Below are 17896 nucleotides of genomic sequence, written 5' to 3'. Positions count from 1 at the left end.
CCGCGCTGAGTCCCGGACGCCCCACTCCTGTCGCCTCTCTGTGCCCCCACGACCCAGGCCCCGCGGCCGCGACCCAAAGGATACAATTCGTGCCGTTGCATCTCCGGATGAGTACACACGAGCATAATTTGCCCTGTGCCATCAGCAACAAGAAGAAGCGGCGAAACTCCCGTCGCGTTAGTGCCCACGTCTTCAGAGACACCTGCTGAGCCTCCGCCAGCCTGGTTTGCGGCCCCACTCTGCCCATCGACGATTCCGCTGCCATCAGACTCATCTTCCTGGCCCCCTGCAATACTCGCGTCCTCTGCAGGGACCTGCATTGCTGTCCCGCCTCTTCGCCTTGTAACCCTCCTGGAACTCAACCACCACCACCACCTCTCAACTCAGGCTCCCGCCAGGGCAGGAGGTTCGCGCGCCAAGCTCCGCCACGGCCCCACCCATAATGCTCTGCGTGAGGAGCACAGCGCCTGCGCAAACCGGCCCTCAGGCCGACCCTTTCCCGCCAACCTGTTCTTGCAGTTTAATGGCTCTTCAGTTGCCAGGCAGCGGCCTGCCCTCAGGGATCCCAGAACTCCAGCGACCTCCCCCCTACACGCGCACTCACACACACACACACACACACACACACACACACACACACACACACACAGAGCAGTGCGCATGCGCCCGTGGAACCCTAGGCGTCGGATCCCTTCCAAGTGGCCCATCCCGAGTGCCACACAGTGACCTAGGCTTCTGAAGACCTAGCTCCTCAAAGCGGGAGTCGGTGAGGCTCTGGAGAACCCTGGTGGGAAAGGGCCCTGCCTGAGTCCCCGGGACGCCACCGGTGCCCCCTATGCCCACAGATGGGGTCTGCGCCCTGTGGGCACTGTGCGGGTGCAGCGCCCATCGCCGACTTCTGGTGGCGCAGGAGGTGGTTCCGGGCCCGGCCCGTCCGGCCGTCCTGTCCCCTACTCACGCGAGCACGTGCACGTGCACACACACACACCCTCGAGGTCCAGGCCTGGGGACACAGAGGGGATGGGGATCCCAGCCCGTTCCCGTCCTCGGGATTTGACCGGGACGCTTGCTCCTTCCGCCACATTCGCCTGTGCCATCGCACGGTGCCCGCCTGTGGATCCGGGGCTTAGTGTGCACAAGGGTGAGAATGGGTATTCGGACCAGCCTGGCCAGCTCATAGCCGTGCATGGGTAAAGTCATGAATCAAAGTTTGTGGCTACCTGACAGCGTTGCAGGTTTTTTTACCTGCTTTCAAAGCAACTAGAGAGATTCCTGTTGGCCTATGAGGAGCCTCTGATCATTGGCAGCCATGCAGGCTTCGACCACACTGCTGGTAGCTTCTTAGGGGTGGTGGAGGATTGAGATGATAAATGGTTGTAGGGTACTTAGCTGGGGCAGAGGACTCCACTGATTTTGCCAACAATAACTGCATACGTGCCTCCATCTGTTACCCTTGTAGGGCAAACCTGAGGTTCAAATCACTGTAGAATGAATAGAAAGGGGATTGAGAAGCTCTTGTTATATAGCTCAGTAGAAGTGTGGAGGGAAGTATCTAAAGGACTATTTTATGTAAAAATGTTTCTTTGTATATGAATTGTCTAGATTGTATTCACCCAATAGTTACAAATCAAAACACAAATATGGAAAGAAAATTTAAATGAACTTATTTCACATTTGCATAGCTAAAGACTCTCCTAACCCTAATAACAATGGAATGATAATAACCAAAAACCTTTACTGAGTGATTATCTTGTTCCACCTACTGTTGTAAGCATTAAACAGGAATTCCTTGTTTATCCACAGATGTGGCACATATTCATTGTGGTTACCTTTAATGACAAATTAATAGTTAATTTTTACTTTCCAAACTTGCTCATATTTTTTAAGTTAACACACATTGCATTTACATACAGAGGAAACTTAAGAAAGTTATTCACCATTTGTTGAGAAAAACTTCTAATTAGTTCCCAAGTGAACTACTTTGCAGAAGTTATAATCATTCTGTACAATTCACTAGAGGCTGACTTTTTCCTGTGAATGTTCTAATTGGTACGTTTTCTTGATGCAATGAGGACTGTGGTACTGATGAACTCCCCAAAGTCATTTAAGGCTAGACACCACAAGACGAGTGCCACACAACTCTCTGTTTCTGTGGCTTTGAGCTGCCTCTGAAAAGCAGCCCTCTCCACATTCTACATACACTGCTCATCCTTCCTTGAAAGTTGTCCCTCCAGAGGGCAACTGGTGGCTCGTTTCTGCAACATTTCATCAATATTACATGAGGTGTTTTTCTTCTGTTCCTTCTAAGTACTTACATATCAACACATATGTGCTTGAACACAGAAAATACAGTCTACCCTAGGGAGGTGCTCATCAAATAATCCTCTGCGTACTGCCAGTCCTGGTCTGAAAACTTCCAGTCACAGACTTTATGTTACTCAGTCAGAGAAGACTTGTTTGGAATATAATAAAGATGTATTTAAATCACATTAAGTACAGTATTTAATAATTAAGACTTAATATAATGAGGGCCAAAGATTTAGCTCAGTGGTTCCAGTGCTTGCTTTACAAGTGCAATGGTTGGAGTTCAATCCCGGGTACCAAAAAAAAAAAAAAAAGAAGACAATATAATCATTAAGGCAACAGGGTCAAGGTGTACAAATTCAAGGAAACTGGAGGGGGGGGAAGAAGGAAGGGAAAAGAAAACATGAGAAAAGAAGAAAAAAATGGAAATAAAGTTTTTGTAAATGGGGTTGAAGGGAGGGAAGAAGATTGGGATTCAAGATGTACCATGTACAGGTAAAAATTCCGTATGATGAATGTGATCATTATGTATGTCTCAATTGTACAAATAAAATTAATAGTTTAAAAAATTTGAGGAAACTGATAGTTAAACAAACATCTCTTTGCTGGACACTCAGGATCTTGAATTTCCAAGTTTCAAACCAGTACAATCGTGACTTAGCATCCATGGGGAATTGGCTCCAGGCTGGGGAACAGGTACCCAAATCCCCATATACTTAGGTTCTTTATATAAAATGTCATCATATTGGGATACCACCTCTGCAAAGCCTCCAGTATAGTTTTCATGATCTCTACAGTACACATAATTTTAATGCAGTGTAAATGCTATGGCAATAGTTGTTCTATTGTTTAGGGAATAATGACAAGAAAAAAGTCTGTATGTGTTTAATACAGACACAGTTTTCTTCTAATAATTTCCATCTGAGGTTGGTTGCATTTGCAGATTTGGAGGCCCTAATGCGCATTCTTGTGGTGTCTCGAACCTAACTAGCCCTAACCAACCTCACTGTGTCCCTCGCTTCCCATGTCCTCCTTCTCTGTTCTGTTTTGGTGACAGACATTCCCACAGCCGGCCAGTCTCTCATTTCACCTTTCTTGCAGTTGATTTCTTTAAATATGTTCTATCCACCCTCTAGGCCACCTGAGGCCAGCTTGGCATCATCTCTCACCTGTGTGGTGACAACAGTGTCTCCTGTGTTCTGTAAAGTTTACTGGGCCCTCTTCCCAGAGGTGTGGGTTCTCCGTTTGGGGTGGGGGACAAGGCTGGCATGGGTCCACCTGATGTGGGGGGAGGCCCATCTACAGGGCTTGTAGTCCTGGTCCTGCTACCCACTTGGATGTCATCGAGGGCTGCTAGCCTCTGGAGGGCTCTCATACTGGACCCAGGACCCCGGGTGGGGCCTGGTGGGAAGCCTCGGCAGCCCTTTGTCCTGGGTTTCCTTCAAACCCCTTCCCATCTTCCCACCGTTTGGGGACCACAAGAGGCCACCTTGAGGAGCTGGGACCAACACGTTTTGGGAGCAGGGTAGGCTCCTCTGCTTCTGGTGGCTCGTCTGGCCCTCCAGGTGCTGCCTGCTGGACCTGGGGAGGCCACCTGTCATGGGGGCCCTTCTGATGAGCCATTCCCCTCCTCACTCTGTAGCCCAATTTATGCCCTGCCCCCTGCCCCCTGCCTCCTAACCTAACTGAAGCTTCTGTACTGCCTCCCTGAATTGTGTGTGTGTGTGTGTGTGTGTGTGTGTGTGTGTGTGTGTGTGAAATGGGGAGGGGCATTCTAAGCAAGCAGACTGGACAAATGGGACCAATCAGCAGTCTTCAACTCATAAAGATTTTTATTATCAAAATTGCATAAAAGTGAATACACAAAGTAAAAAATAATATTAAAAATCTGCATACAGGGCCGAGAATGTAGCTCAGCAGCACAAGCACCTGCCTAGTAAGCTCAAGGCCATGGATTCTATACCCATACCCCCCCCGCAAAAAAAAAACAAAAAATCTGCATGCAGCTTCAGTAATTGTCAACCTTTTACTGGTTCATTTGGAAAGTAGGGGAGGAGTCAGGGATGAGAGCAGTGGGAGCTAATGTTTCTTGGGGTGACAAGGGGAGAGGACCCGCTGTAGTTGCTCAAATGAAGGGCATCGTGTAGCCCTGAGGCACGAGCCATGTGGAGCAGGGCTAGGGGCAGGAAGGCCCAAGCACTATTATTTTGATCACTGTCTTTTTCTTGTTCTAACTCTAATGTACATTTTTCTTCCCCAAACACACAGGTTTAATTTAGCCACCCATCTCAGCTTCCTTTTGGTTGCCCTGAGATCTCCATCCAAGTTCCCCGTGAGGACCTCATGAGAGTATTCCCCTATAACCAGTTTCCCAGGCACAGTGCTGCTCCTGACCTGAAGCTCAGGGTGCTGTGGAAGGAGCCAGCACTGCCTTAAGCTGTGCCTAGTCCTCATCACTATGGCTTTAGCCCCCCACCCCCTGCTTGCTCGGCCTTGGCCAAGTGTCACTTTCCAGGCATTGTCCTATGTCATCCCCACCACAGTCCCAGGAGGTATGAACACCATGACACAGCTCTGGTAGCACCAGGGGTTTTCTGCTGTCTCTGCTGCATTGGATTGTGAGTCCCTAGGGAGAGCTGACAGTCACCATCTTCTCTCAGCAATGCTCACAGCCTGGTCACTGACCAAAGAGCAGGCAGGGCTGGGCTCTGGAAAACGAACAGCAAAAGTCCCTGCCCTTTAAGATCTACCAACTAGATCTTAACTAGATCTACCAATGAGGGGTGTCCCTCTCTAGTGGCTCTGAGGACAGGGTCATCTCCTAGATGTAATGACAGAGGTGGTACAAGGGGTAAATTAAGGAGCAGGCAAAGTTTGAAGCAGCTGTTTGTGGTCGTTTTTGTCCCATGCTTTTTGGGTTCAATCCATAGAAAATGTGTTGTTAATTGAATGCAAGGTGCAGAAGAAGGTGGCTTCACTGTTGGCTTATTTGCTTACTGAAGGACCCATCAAGCACCCCAGCTCCCTCCTCTCCTTGACACTTTCAGTGACATGCAGATGTTTCCAGATTTGGTAGTAGAGATAGTTACCCCCTGCTGTGAATGACCAGCAAGTACCTACCATGTTCAGATGAATTGCTTTAGGGGCTAACAGCCCAGACCAATCTGTGATCTACTTAAGGACAAGCAGGGACCTCACCTTGAACGTTCTGTATCCCCAGTGCCAAGAACAATGCCTGTTACATTTGAGGTATTCATTTGTTCATGAGTTCAAGCAACGATTTCTGCTGAGTGCCATGGGAGGGAAACATGGGGCCCATGGCACTTGGCCCAGCCCGTGGGGCGAGAAGGGCTCAGCAGCACTTTCTCATGACCAGTACAGTGGTCTTTCATCTGAGCCACAGAGCGTCAGCCTGAGATGGCACCGACATCCTGCCTTCTGTCGACCACTGTGGCAAAGCTTGTGGGGCAGTTCCATGGCCATTTATTGAGTGCCAATAATGCTCCAGGTGCTGGGGTGACAGATTAATCAAAGTTCTTTCCAGGGCTGGTTGGGGAGACAAAACACTCACCACTAGATGGGGCCCAGGACAGAAGCCACAGAGAATGTGGGGTCAGGGAGGGGCAGTCTACATGCCCTGGGGAGCAAGTGGAGGTGGGGAGGCAGCTGATCCAGAGGAGGACATCCAGGGAGCATGGTGAGGGATCAAGTGCAGGTTCAGGCCCTGTGCTGCAGCGTCAGTTTGCCCTGCTGGGCATCAGGGGCTAAGCCACTCTCTGGCTTTGCCGGGGCAGGGATGTGTTTCTATCATGCCTGGCTCTTTAGCCAGAGAGGTTCATCTGGCCATCACTGACCTTTAACTGGTCACATCCCTGACTGCTCTGGATGACGAATGGAACTATTCACCAGGGGACAGAAAAACACTCGCAAATGCAGAAATATTGCCATGTCTCCGAAAGCCTTAGGATTTGTTCCATCTTTCTTACTTTTTGTTTTTATTTTATATTATTTATTTATTTATTTATTTTTGAGACCAGGTCTCACTATGTAGCACAGTCTGGCTTCAAACTCATGATCATCCTCCTGCCTCAGCCTCCTGAGTGCTGGGATGACAAGCATGCACCATCACACCTGGCATGCTCCATCTTTCTGACCACACAAAAGGGGGCAGTGAATTACAGGTGAACTAAGAACAAGGGAACCTCCCCTTAAAGGGAGGTGTGGGGAAACAGGCCACTAGAGGAGATGCCTATGCACTCTTGCAGAGGGGCCAGGTGAGTGCTACAGCCTGTGCCTTCTGCTTCCCACTTTCTCTTGGATTGAGCTGCTGCCTTAACAGCCACGGCTCTCCAGGAGTCTCCGGAGGGCACCCTGTACTTCTTTGTTCCTCAAAGTATAGATCATAGGGTAGAGCATGGGGGTAATGTTGGTGTAGATCAAGGACACAATTTTGTCCTGTTCAGGAGTGTAGCAGGACTTAGGGCGACTGTAGATGAATATTGCACAGCCATAGTGCAGAAGGGAAATGAGCAGGTGGCCAGCACAGGTGGAGAAGGCTTTGCTCCTGCCTTCTGCAGAGTGGATCCTGAGGATGGCAGCTATAATGAACCCGTAGGAAAGCAGAATGAGCAGGAAGGGAATCAACAGGATGAGCATGCAGACGAGGAACACTGCAACCTCGTTGGCCTGTGTGTCCGAGCAAGCCAGGAAGAGCACGGCCGGGATGTCGCAGAAGAAATGATTGATCTCATGGGACTGGCAAAAGGGCAGGAGGAATATCAGTACCGTAAGGGTGAGTGAGAGGGCAAAGCCACTAAGGCATGCTAAAGCCAGCAGCTGCAGGCACAGGGCCCTGGTGACAGTGAGTGTGTAGCGCAAGGGGTTGCAGATGGCCACGAAGCGGTCATAGGCCATTGCAAGCAGCAGAAAACACTCTGCCCCACCGAAGGCGATGAAGAGGTGCATTTGCAGAGCACAGCCTAGGAAGGGCATCTGCTGGCTCCTGGACAAGAAATTGGCCAGCATGTTGGGGACAATAACCAAAATATAGCAAATTTCAATGGCAGACAGGTTCCGGAGGAAAAAATACATGGGGGTCTGGAGACAGCTGTCAATGAGGGTGATGAGCACAATGGTTGTATGCCCTGCTAGAGTCACAAGATGCATAATTAGAAATAGTCCAAAAAAGAAGATTTTCAATTCAGCCAGGTCCCCAAAACCCAGGATAATAAATTCTGAGCTTAAGGTGTGGTTTTTCTGCCATGAGCCCATCCTATATTCGCCCATGTAGGATTCCTAGGTTGGAAAGGACAGTTTCCTAGCAATTCTTCAAGTTGTGGGAAATGCCGGAGCCCTTTCCATGGACAAGAGTGAGGCCAGCTTTTCCAGGCTTAACCCTGGCTCTTACTCTGTTAGCTTCTTGAGTTCTGTCCTCTGTCCATGGAGAATGAAGAGCTGCCTGCAGGAGGCCACTTTAGCTCTCCTGTTGAGTTATTACAGTGTAAGCGAATCCTAAATATGAAGTTGTTTTTCATAGACCTAAAGATAATGTTCTGTCAGAGCTGTTCTACAATTTGGAGAGCTCTCTGGGATGAGGGTGGAGGTCTGAGCTTGATGTGCTCAGTGGGTCTAAATGGAAACCGGGCCTGAAGAGCTATTGACATCACTGTAGGGAGTTCCTGTAGGAAGGCAGGCCTAGGAAGTTCATCTTAGGTACTTTTTAACTGTGTGCATTATCTATATATAGCATTAGCTATATTATCTTTTCCTGGCTAGGTACCACCCACAGACTCCCAGGATTTTCTGCAGCTGACAGGCTGTGAACTGGCTGAGAGAGGAAATTCACACAACACTGGGTAGGTTCTGCCTTTTCTGTGTCTGACTTCCTCAGTTGCATGCAGGACCCAGTTTAGATGTCACCTCCTTCCAGACACCTCCTCTGGCTCCCTCTTTTGGGTAAGTCCCTTCCCTGTGTTCCCCAATCAGGTTATTTAGCACTGAATCCTGTCATTCTTTGATTATTTCTCTGTCCACCTCAGCAAGCTATGAGCTTCAGGCTGGCAAGAATGGGATCTCATTCAGCCCCTCAAACACTGGCTGGCACATGTCAGGAGCATCAATAAATGTTTTCTGAGTGGACGCCTGCTGTTTGTTTCCATTTCCTCTGAAGTTTCTAACAGCGGGTATAGGGTGAGAAGAGCAGAGGGCAAAGGGCTGGGCAGGGTCACAGGTGGGAACAGAGTTAGGAAAGAGCTGGGCAATGAGGGTTCACACAAGCCACACCATAGGCTGATTTGCTTCCCAGACTTCGAATGTTGGTCTCCTCCTTTCCTTGGCAGGACCCGAGTTACAAGAGGGAAGCCTCTGTTTTTTTTCTGTGCATCCCTTGCTCACAGCAACGGAGGAGAGGAAGGGGTTTCTGAATATTCTGGAGATCTAGCAAAGGAAGACTCAGTAAGCACTGAGTTAAGGGAAGTGGCATTGCCACCTAACTGGCTTATTCCACAGGAGCACTGTCCTTTGGCTCACTCCAAATGGGGCCAGTGATGCTAGAAATCCCATGTGGACTCTGGGCTTGCTTGCCACAATGGGAGCTCCGATCCCAGGTGTCCAGCCTCTTGCATGGTACACCAACTAGTATTTTGGTTTTTGTTAACTCCATGGGCTCTGGAGCCTTTGAGCTGGACAGATCTTTAGAGGACAATAGTGTTTCCACCTTACTTCAAAGTAGATGGTCACAGAGCCTTCTTCCCTGGGTGACCCGCGCCCTGCATCTGCCCCCACACCATACTGCCCCTGCCTTGGAAATCACCCTAAGCACCTGCCAGAGTTCTCTGTCCTAGTGGAGCCTGTCCCAGCTCATACTTCTCTCATCCCTCACCAATGGTCACGGGAGCCCAGAGAGACGACTGCAGGGGTCAGGGCCCCCAACGGCTCAAGCTCAGCCCAGCCTCCCACCCCCGACATGCTCAGCCTTGCCACTCCCCCCATCACCCCCAGATAGCTCTCTGAGGAGAATGTACCTCTGGAGTCCCCTCTGTCTCTCCGTACCTTGTATCCTCGGCCTCAGCTTTGCCACACCCAATTACTTCCACTCTTTTCTCTCCTGTTGGTGCTGCAGAGATCTGGGGATTGCCTTGGGCACTGAACATCAAAAATACTGAAAAACACAAAAATGGAAGGAAAAGTCACACATGATCCAGACACTTAAAAAGGAAAAAATTGAAAACCAATGTGAAAATTTCTGTTCCTTCATTCCTTTCCCTCATTCTCCAGAGAGAAAATTCTTAGCAGTGTTGTGTGTTTCCTTCTGTTTGGTCCCTACATGTAAACAGACTCCTGCATTCATCTACCACACACACACACAAACACACACTCACATATTCACACACATGTACAGGCACACATTACTGACACTCCTATAAGCACATCTGCACATACTGACACACACCCTTACACACACACATGTATATATACATACATGATCACCACACCCACACAACAAAATAGCAAATAGGACCATAGTACACAAACCAACTGTCCTGAGAGCTGGCCATGGTGGCAGGAGTCTGTAGTCCCAGCTATGCTGGAGGCAGAGGCTGAGGATCAAAAGTTCAAAACCAGCCTAGTTACACAGTGAGATGTGCCTCACTAAGTTAAAATTGAAAATGGACTGGGGATGTGGCTTAGTGGTATAGCCTCAGTTTCACGAAAACAAACAAGAAGCCCCACAAACAAACAAACACCCCTCAAAAACAAAAACAAATTAACTGTCCTTATTGTAGAGATGCCTTAGTGATATGCCTGGGAGAGTTTTTGTCACCGCATACTGGCTTCCGTCATTCTTTTTAACTGCTGCATTGCACAGTGTGGACGTAGTACACTTTAACTAACTACAGTTGATTAAATTAAAATGTTAGTAATACACACAATAATAATATCTAAGCCAAGATACAGCACGGCAAAGCAGACCCTAACTCAGTAGGTCTCTTATTACTTTGATGTGCAAGGTGCATCTCAGGGTGGAGCCTGGATCAGCAGCCAGAAGAGTCAGCAGTGACCTTGATGCTTCTTTCCCTCTGAACTCTAGAGAAGGACCCTCGCATTGCCTGGTAGGATAGGACTGGTATCTGAAATGGGGACCTGGGGAGAGCCCTGTTGCAGACTGTTGTTGGGGGGAACCACAGAAGATGAAGAGCCCACCCATCCTCACAGGAGCAGCAGTGGGGCTGAGCGGCCCCAGCCTGAGCCTGCGGGACAGCTTCCCAGAACCTAGACAAAGTTTTGCAGCCCACCTGGACCACAGGGAGCAGCTCTTGGAAGTACTGCTGATGGCTGTTAGGAAGGCAGTGTGCTTAGAGGAGTTGCTGCAGTCTGAACTTGGGTTAAATAGAGGCTAAGGAAGGACTCAGGAAGTCCTAGGAGAGGTCAGGGAGGAGGCCATGCCCAGAGCTGCGCACCAAGGGGACTGCCATCCCTAGGTCACAGAGCTGGGGCCAGTCTCAAACCCCAGTGGTTATTGTTTTGTTTGCAAACCCTGGTTTTGCTGCAGTCTTGACGATGCTGGTGAAGTGAGATCTGCTGAAAGTGCAAGCCCCCAGATGCAGACTGCCACTGTGCATGGGCCTTGGGCCGATCAAAGAGGCACAAACCACACACATTTGGCTCAGGTCAAATGCAGGGATCAAGCCTGGCTAGAGAGGATGAAAAGTGGGCAATGGAGAGCGGCACTGGTGGCCAATGAAGACCCTCTCTCCATCCTGCCAAGATTCTTATAGTAGCTAGGAAGAGGTGGAGGCAGGGATCTCAGGGACTCCGCTTCTAATCTGCAGACGGAATCATAACATAGCCTGAGTAACATGGGGAATCAAAGTTATGGAACTGAGACAATCAATAACCCACCAAAGCCATTGTCACCTTTGGACACTTTCACTCCTCTGAGTGCCAGCACGGTGCTGGATCTTAGGCGGCGGCAGCAGAAAGAAAGTCTTCTTCTTAGCCCTCTTCATCCACCCTAAAACAGGAAACAGGGACCTCAAACAGCCCTGTTTGGCCTCAGAATCACACACTATCCTGAACCATTTTAGTAGTTTCTGCTGCTGCCTCCACCTCGGAGGGGCTTCCAATATTCCAAGGTGGGCACATGGCACTTTTATGGCCACTTCCTTTCCCTCTTCCTTCTCCCTCCTTCCTTCTTTGTGGCCTCCCTCTCCCCTTGACCACAATTTCCAAAACTAGACCTCCTTAACCTTTAAAAGAGACAAAGGCCAGAGAAACTTTATTGTTGTAAGCACCCCCAGAACAGGCTTTGGGAAAAACCCCACAATGTGATCTTGTCCTGCACATGGCAACAGTGGGCCAGTGCTGAAGTCACTGAGCCTTCCTGAGCTGAGCTGGCACACAGGAGCACAAGGCCTGGAGCTGAGAGTGCTGTGATGTTTGGTGCGCTTGACATGGGTGAGGCTCACAGTGGGGAATGGACAAGATGAAGTTTCAGATGTAAACTTAACAACGCTTTGCAAGAAAGTCACCTCAAATGAGGCCTAAGTAACTGGGGCCGCTGCTGCCTTTGCCAAATCCTTGGCATTCTGAGGTAGTTACACGGAGTCACAGCAAGTTGTCACTGAATGGACAGTACCCACTCTTGTGGGTGGGGGCCCAGACTGCAGAGTTGTGGTCCCATGAACCATCTAGAACCTCCAACTAAGTATGAGCAGAGGGGAGGATGGAGAAAATGAGCTGGGACTTCAGTATCTTTCAACTTCTCCTCCCAAGGTCAAAAGATTTATTTTGGGCTTTTCTCTGATGTCTTTGAACTTGACTTGCTGGGAGAATTTTGAAGTTTGTTTTCTCCCCAGGAAAATTCATTGTGAGAGACGGTTTCTATTTGGGACATCATGAAGTTTGGACTTTTACTATTAGAATATCATTTGCTCTCCCATGAGATGTGCTGGGCAATGATGGCTAGAAATAATTTGGAGTGATAAAATAGAATAAACAGTGACATTTTAGAGGTGAGGCCTGGTCAGAAGAGGTGTCTCACTGGGGGTGTGACCTGGAGGTGCTTCTCCCCCCAGCTCCTCTCTTCTCCCACTGCTTCCTGTCTGCCATGAAGCGAGCAGTTCTCCTTGCCCAGGCCCTGCCGCTGTGCTTCTCCTCTCTTGGAGCCTGCTGATCATGCATGGACTGAGCCCTCTGGAGCTGTGAATCAGGATAAAGTGCTCCTCCTTTAGATCATGTGTGTTAAGGATTGTGTTTTGGCAATGAGGGAAGTGACTAAGAGGTGTGAAAATCTATGAAGACTGAGGTGTGTATGATGGAGGTAACTCTTGTCTTTCCCAGCTTCCCCTAGGAAAGAGATGCCCCTTGGAGATGTAGTGAAATATGCTGTTGACTCACATTTCCTGACCAAGTAGTTAATTTGTCAGAAATTTTGACAGTGAGGATTTGGTCTGTTTTTTGTTCCCTTTCCACCCAGCTAAGTGGAAAGCAGCAAGGGTAAGGATGTGGGCCTGCACTACAGAACCATGATTTCCTCCACGTTGCCTTCTCAAGTTTGGGAAATCTGGGGAATGAACAAAGCATGTAGCTTTGGCAGCAAGTTGTACCCACCAACTGGCCTTTACTAGTGTGAAGCTCGCGTTAGGTCTCCCATCTGCAGGCACGTTTGCAGTTTTGGCTCAGAGCTCACTCTGGCAGGGAAATTATATGCTCTTTATTGGCCCCTCAGCCTCCCCCAATCTCTCAACTTCAGTGCTAATTTGCAAATTGGAAAGCCTGATATTCAAGAATGTAGTTCAAATTGAGGGCCTCAGAATTCCTTTGGTTTCTTAGCTGGTACTTCTTTCTGCTTCCCAGAGTGAAGCCCCCTCCTTCACCTCATTGCGCATGGGCTCAAAACCTGCACAGAGGAGAGAGAAATCCACAGCCACCCGGTGGTCTGCACACTAAGCTCTGCTCAGTGGAGTCATGCGCAGGCATTGGGTTGAAACACAATGAACCAATCTGACTGATCATTTTCTCCTCACATGAGCTTACTAATTATAGCCCCTTCATGTTTTGGGATGATTAGCTTCAGACTGATAGGTTCTTTTCATATTTTGTCATGCATTTGTGGCAACCACAAAGAATTCCATAGTTGAGATTGCCTTCAGGTAGGTAAGCTTTGCAGTTCTAGGTCCACCACATTTGGCTGACTTCCTTCCTTCAGACACTAAGATTCGTAGAGCTCATTGTCAGGGTTGGTCTCAGCTGGTCCAGCTTCTGGAGTTCTTGGGCACATCTTGCCACTAAGTGATACTTGGATGCTGCCCTAGTTTGGGTTTTATTATCCTAGTTTCTCTCTCTTTTGGGGTAGGGGTCATGGATATTCAAAACCAATGTTAACACACCACAGTTGCCCCCTTCTCAGAAGCTAGAAATTGTATCATTTCTGTATCAGAATAATTAATAAGGATGTTTTTATTTGACACAACAAAACAGTAAGTGATCAGAGCTTCTCAGTGGTGGGGAACCTATGGCACGCGTGCCACCGTGGGCTGTACATTATCACTGAGAGCTCTAAAAGGTTCGCCATTGCTGGTCTACGCAAAATAGAGACTTGAGCATATGAACCGAAGGCTTCTCCTCAGACTTTTCCTGAAACTATAACATATAAATTAGAGGGTGAAGCAGGTACAGTAGCACACTAGGAAGCAGCAGCAGTTTCTCTCCAGAAACTCTGAGGAATGGCTGTGAACTGTATTATGTAGTACCTCCCAGCTGTCTTTGATGAAGGCCCTTTCTTATTTCTCTTTGTATTTCTAATCTATCATGGTTTGATGCTTTTGTGAAATACCATAAAATCAACAGTAAATTAAGCTGAATAAGGACATACCAGATGCAAGTGCATTTTTTTAGGTACTGAGGCTGGAACCCAAGGGCCAGTGCTGCACAGTAGGCAACTGCTCTACCACTGAGCTGCACACCGAACCCTTTATTTATTTATTTTACTTTGAGACAAGATCTGGTTAAGTTGCTCAGGCTGACCATGAACTTGTGATCCTCCTGCCTTAGCCTCCCAAGTAACTGGAATTACTGGAAAGGCATGTGCCAGTATGCCCTCATTCAGCAGACAAAAACTCACCTTGTCTGCCTACACAATTTCTGTACTGTTCACAAGCCAACACTTGGGCCTGTGCTTAAGGATTAGTTTTATACATGTATTTTTCTGATTATTCCTCCAAACAGTGAAGCTAGGTAGCACTATTTGTTCCATGTCAAAGAGGAACAACTAAAGCTGAGAGAGGTAAAGTATAGCAGTTCACCCCAAATCACACAGCCAGGAAGGGATGAGGGTGGGGTTGGAATTCAAGTGCACCCCTTCATGAAGTCTTGCCTTCAGCCTTCCTCTAAGCAGATTGAATTCTAATACTACTTAATGTCTGCTACAAGTGTCTGCATTCAGTCTTTCATGAGTCTGTGAACTCTTGCTGGCTTGCCTCCCTCACAGCAGCTAGCACAGACCCTGGCACAGAGGAGGTACAGAGTAAATAGTGGAAGTCCAGCTAATACTTCTTAGGTCTGTGTTAGGGGCTTTTGTAAAGTCTCTAGGTTTTTTTCTGTCTAGTTTGTGACACTGGCCCGAGAAAAAAAATAGACTAAGAGACAGAACTAGGAGAGAAAAAGCCATTTGCAAACAGCAGCTGCATCAGGTCTGGTGATCTTTGTAGGTCCCAAGGCTGAAGCAAGTGAGAAGATTCACTCAGATGCAGCCTTTGGCTTTTAGTAGGGATGTCATATGCTGCTTGCAGCAAAACCATCATCTTTGTTTCTATGTTATTAATTTTATTGAGCCATTTACCTTTTAGTTAGGATAATTTTAGTTAGGACCTTTTAGTTTAACAACACTTGTGTCTAGGACATGTCTGTAGATCTCTTTGTATATATTTACTTTTTATAAGTGGATCTAAAAATTTTAAAAGGAAGTAACAAGATTTAATTAATGTGTGGAGGTAGCTGTACCCCCCTTTTTATTTATGTAATTGTGTTCTTAGGGAAATGTGAGTACATCTGACAATGGCTTGTTTTTTGTGAGTTATTTAATGTATTTATGTTATAAGGACTTATAATGTGTTTAATTGACTTAGTTGTTTATAATAATTTTTATAAAAATATTTTTAATGGTGGTTAAGGGAGAAAGGGTGCAGTTTTAATTTAACTGTTTTGAGTTGAGAAGGGAAGACTGTAGTTAGGGGCTCTCTTTAGGGCGCTAATTTAATAGGTTTTAAATAAAAATCATGCTGTAATTCAGTAGTTATAAACTTTTTTATAAATCTAATTTAGTGGATTTTGGTAAAAAAAAATTAGTGTATTTGTTGTTGATTTTATTTATATGATCACTTGGAGTTTGGTAGCTTATAGGCAAGAATAAACAAGTTTTTAAAAGAAATTAGAGTATGCACAATTAAAGTATAAATATTAAAATAAAATAGCTTGAGGAAAAAAGATACTAAGAGACAGAAGTAGAAGAGAAGGTGGATGTCAGGATGACCAATGCCGGTGCAACTGACAAAGGAGCTGGCCAGTCCCAGGCACGGACTTTTGTTGCCAATCAGTTGGGGTAAAGCCAAGCTAGGAGTGGTTTCTGTGGAAATTAATGTAAACAAAGCTCATAAAGGACAATACAAAGCATTCTCAAATTAGGAACAGAATGGACAAAATATATGGTTGTAATTAGAACATTGCCTTTTAGTTAGAAGGTTTTAGTTGTGGAAATAGAATCTGGGTGAGAGTTACTCTGACCTTGGCAGGTAGGCTTCGGCTGAACTCACTTCTACAAACAGCCAACTGTGGGGCTCACTATTCACAGCCTGCCTTGGGAATAATAAGTATCACAGTCTCCTTCATGTATGAACAAGAGCTGCTGATTCTTGTAAGATCCCTGAAATGCAGCTTCAGACAAGGAGTACAGAGATCTCATATGTTGGACCTCAAAGTTGCAGCATGAACTTGCTTGTTATGTCTTTGGCTCAAAGACTCTGTTTGCTTCACCAGGGACCATAGTGGCTACTCGCAACCTCAATATTGTGGTTGGCACACACCTCTAATTGTTTCTCTTGAGGTTCTCCTGCTAAGATCTTTCTGTATTTTCCAAACCTTTCTCTGCTTAATAAGGCCAACAGAGTTAACTCCCAAGCCAGCTTTCCTCTCCTCAATCTGGTTGCAGGGTGGAATGTGGTGACTACTTTCAGAAGCCATGTTGTAAGCTATATGACTGGGAAGTATATTTCCAGAGTGTGAATTTAGCCAAAGAAGTGCCAATTGGTCTTTGTATGTCCTTAGCAAGAGACCAAATGTTCGCCTTACCTATCCCAGTTTCCCTGAATTATGGGCAATGTGTTTGCGTGGACTGGTACAGGGTAAATCAGGTTCAGATGATTTTCTTAGCGTAGTCCAGACCTCTGAAGTCCTGGGAAAGCTGGTGCCTAGAAACATCCCTTGTGCCTATTCCAGGTGGACCTCAGAATCTGGGGACCGGCCCATTTGGCATGACTGGGTAGCTGCACCCTCCCCTGCCTGCTCTGCCACCAGCTCCAGCAAGGAAGGTGCCCTTGAAACACCCCACGACCCAAACCTCTCCCACCCCCGCTCTCAAACCTCCTGATTGGGCCAGTCCTTGGATACACTCTGCAGAGGCATAGGTGGTCATAAAGGGTATTTTTCTGAGCTCCCAACTTTGAACATCTTTAAATAAAGGGCAGAGGAAACTGGTAGTAGATCTGTGTGGAGTTCAACACTGAAGGTTGGGGAACTCAATTTGGGCCTTGTGGCCTGAGGTCAGTCTGAGTCGCAGGGATCTGCCATTGGCTAGCTGAGATCACAGTACTTGGTTCTGCACATGGCTGTGCACGTGGTATGTTATGACAGCAGAGATATAGTCTGAAAGAAGCCCTTCAAATTCTTTTTTTTTTCTTTTCCTCATTCCATTCTGCAAATTCTTTCTTTTTTCTGTCCTCTTTCTCCAACTCAGTCTCTTGCTCCACCATATTATCCCTCATCTCCCTTTCTGTTTCTGCTCCTGCCCTAACTCACACTTCTTCTTTTATCATTTTTTTCTTTTTTCTCTATGTTCTTTTTTTCTGTCATTTTACCTCACTCATGCGTCAGTAGTTTCAAGGGAAAGTGAGCCCCTGTTACTGTTAAGGGGATATATTTTGGTCCTTATTCTTGCACTCTGTCTATCCCTTTCAAATTTAATAGTTTCGTAAAGATTGTATGGTAATTCTATGTCCTCTGGCTTCACTTGAAACCTTCTCCAATTCTTTCACTTATCTACTCCTCTCATCCTAACTCTGTCTAAGCCCCCATCCTAAATGGTAAAGATGCTATATTGAAAAGTGTATTCCCTGAAAACATATTTTGGGCTGCTTCTTTATTTAAATTTAATTCACATGGTTTAAAGGTCATAGATTAATAACTACCACAAGTGGTCAATTTGTAAGTTGTGCTTGATCCTACTGTGCTGCTGATTGTATCAATTGGGACAAAGGATTGTGATTGATTTAGTGAGCTGATTTCTCTGATATTATTAAAATGATAATGTTTATGAATC

General features: G+C 46.9%; 2 protein-coding genes across 2 annotated transcripts in view; both read right to left on the bottom strand.

Annotated features, from left to right (window-relative positions):
* Nucleotides 1-434, bottom strand: part of LOC117284778 (EKC/KEOPS complex subunit Lage3-like) — a 42866-nt gene extending 42432 nt beyond the window's left edge. The window contains exon 1 of the mRNA XM_033760527.1: nt 85-434. Coding sequence (XP_033616418.1) covers nt 85-320 — 236 coding nt within the window. The 5' untranslated portion in view covers nt 321-434. The remainder of the gene's footprint in view (nt 1-84) is intronic.
* A 6202-nt stretch (nt 435-6636) lies between these two features.
* On the bottom strand, nt 6637-7575 carry LOC104875876 (olfactory receptor 10V1). Its single transcript, XM_010643612.1, has one exon. The coding sequence runs from the start codon at nt 7573-7575 to the stop codon at nt 6637-6639; it is 939 nt and encodes a 312-aa protein (XP_010641914.1).
* Nucleotides 7576-17896: the final 10321 nt, after the last annotated feature.

Source organism: Fukomys damarensis, unplaced genomic scaffold (assembly GCF_012274545.1).
Source record: "Fukomys damarensis isolate Sample0158 unplaced genomic scaffold, DMR_v1.0_HiC HiC_scaffold_39, whole genome shotgun sequence".
Lineage (NCBI taxonomy): Eukaryota > Metazoa > Chordata > Mammalia > Rodentia > Bathyergidae > Fukomys > Fukomys damarensis.
Note: the sequence above shows the minus strand (reverse complement) of the source record. Positions and strands in the feature narration are given on the sequence as shown.

Excerpts from the sequence above, each read along its gene's own strand:
- LOC104875876 (XM_010643612.1), bottom strand. The coding sequence starts at position 7,575 with ATGGGCTCATGGCAGAAAAACCACACCTTAAGCTCAGAATTTATTATC.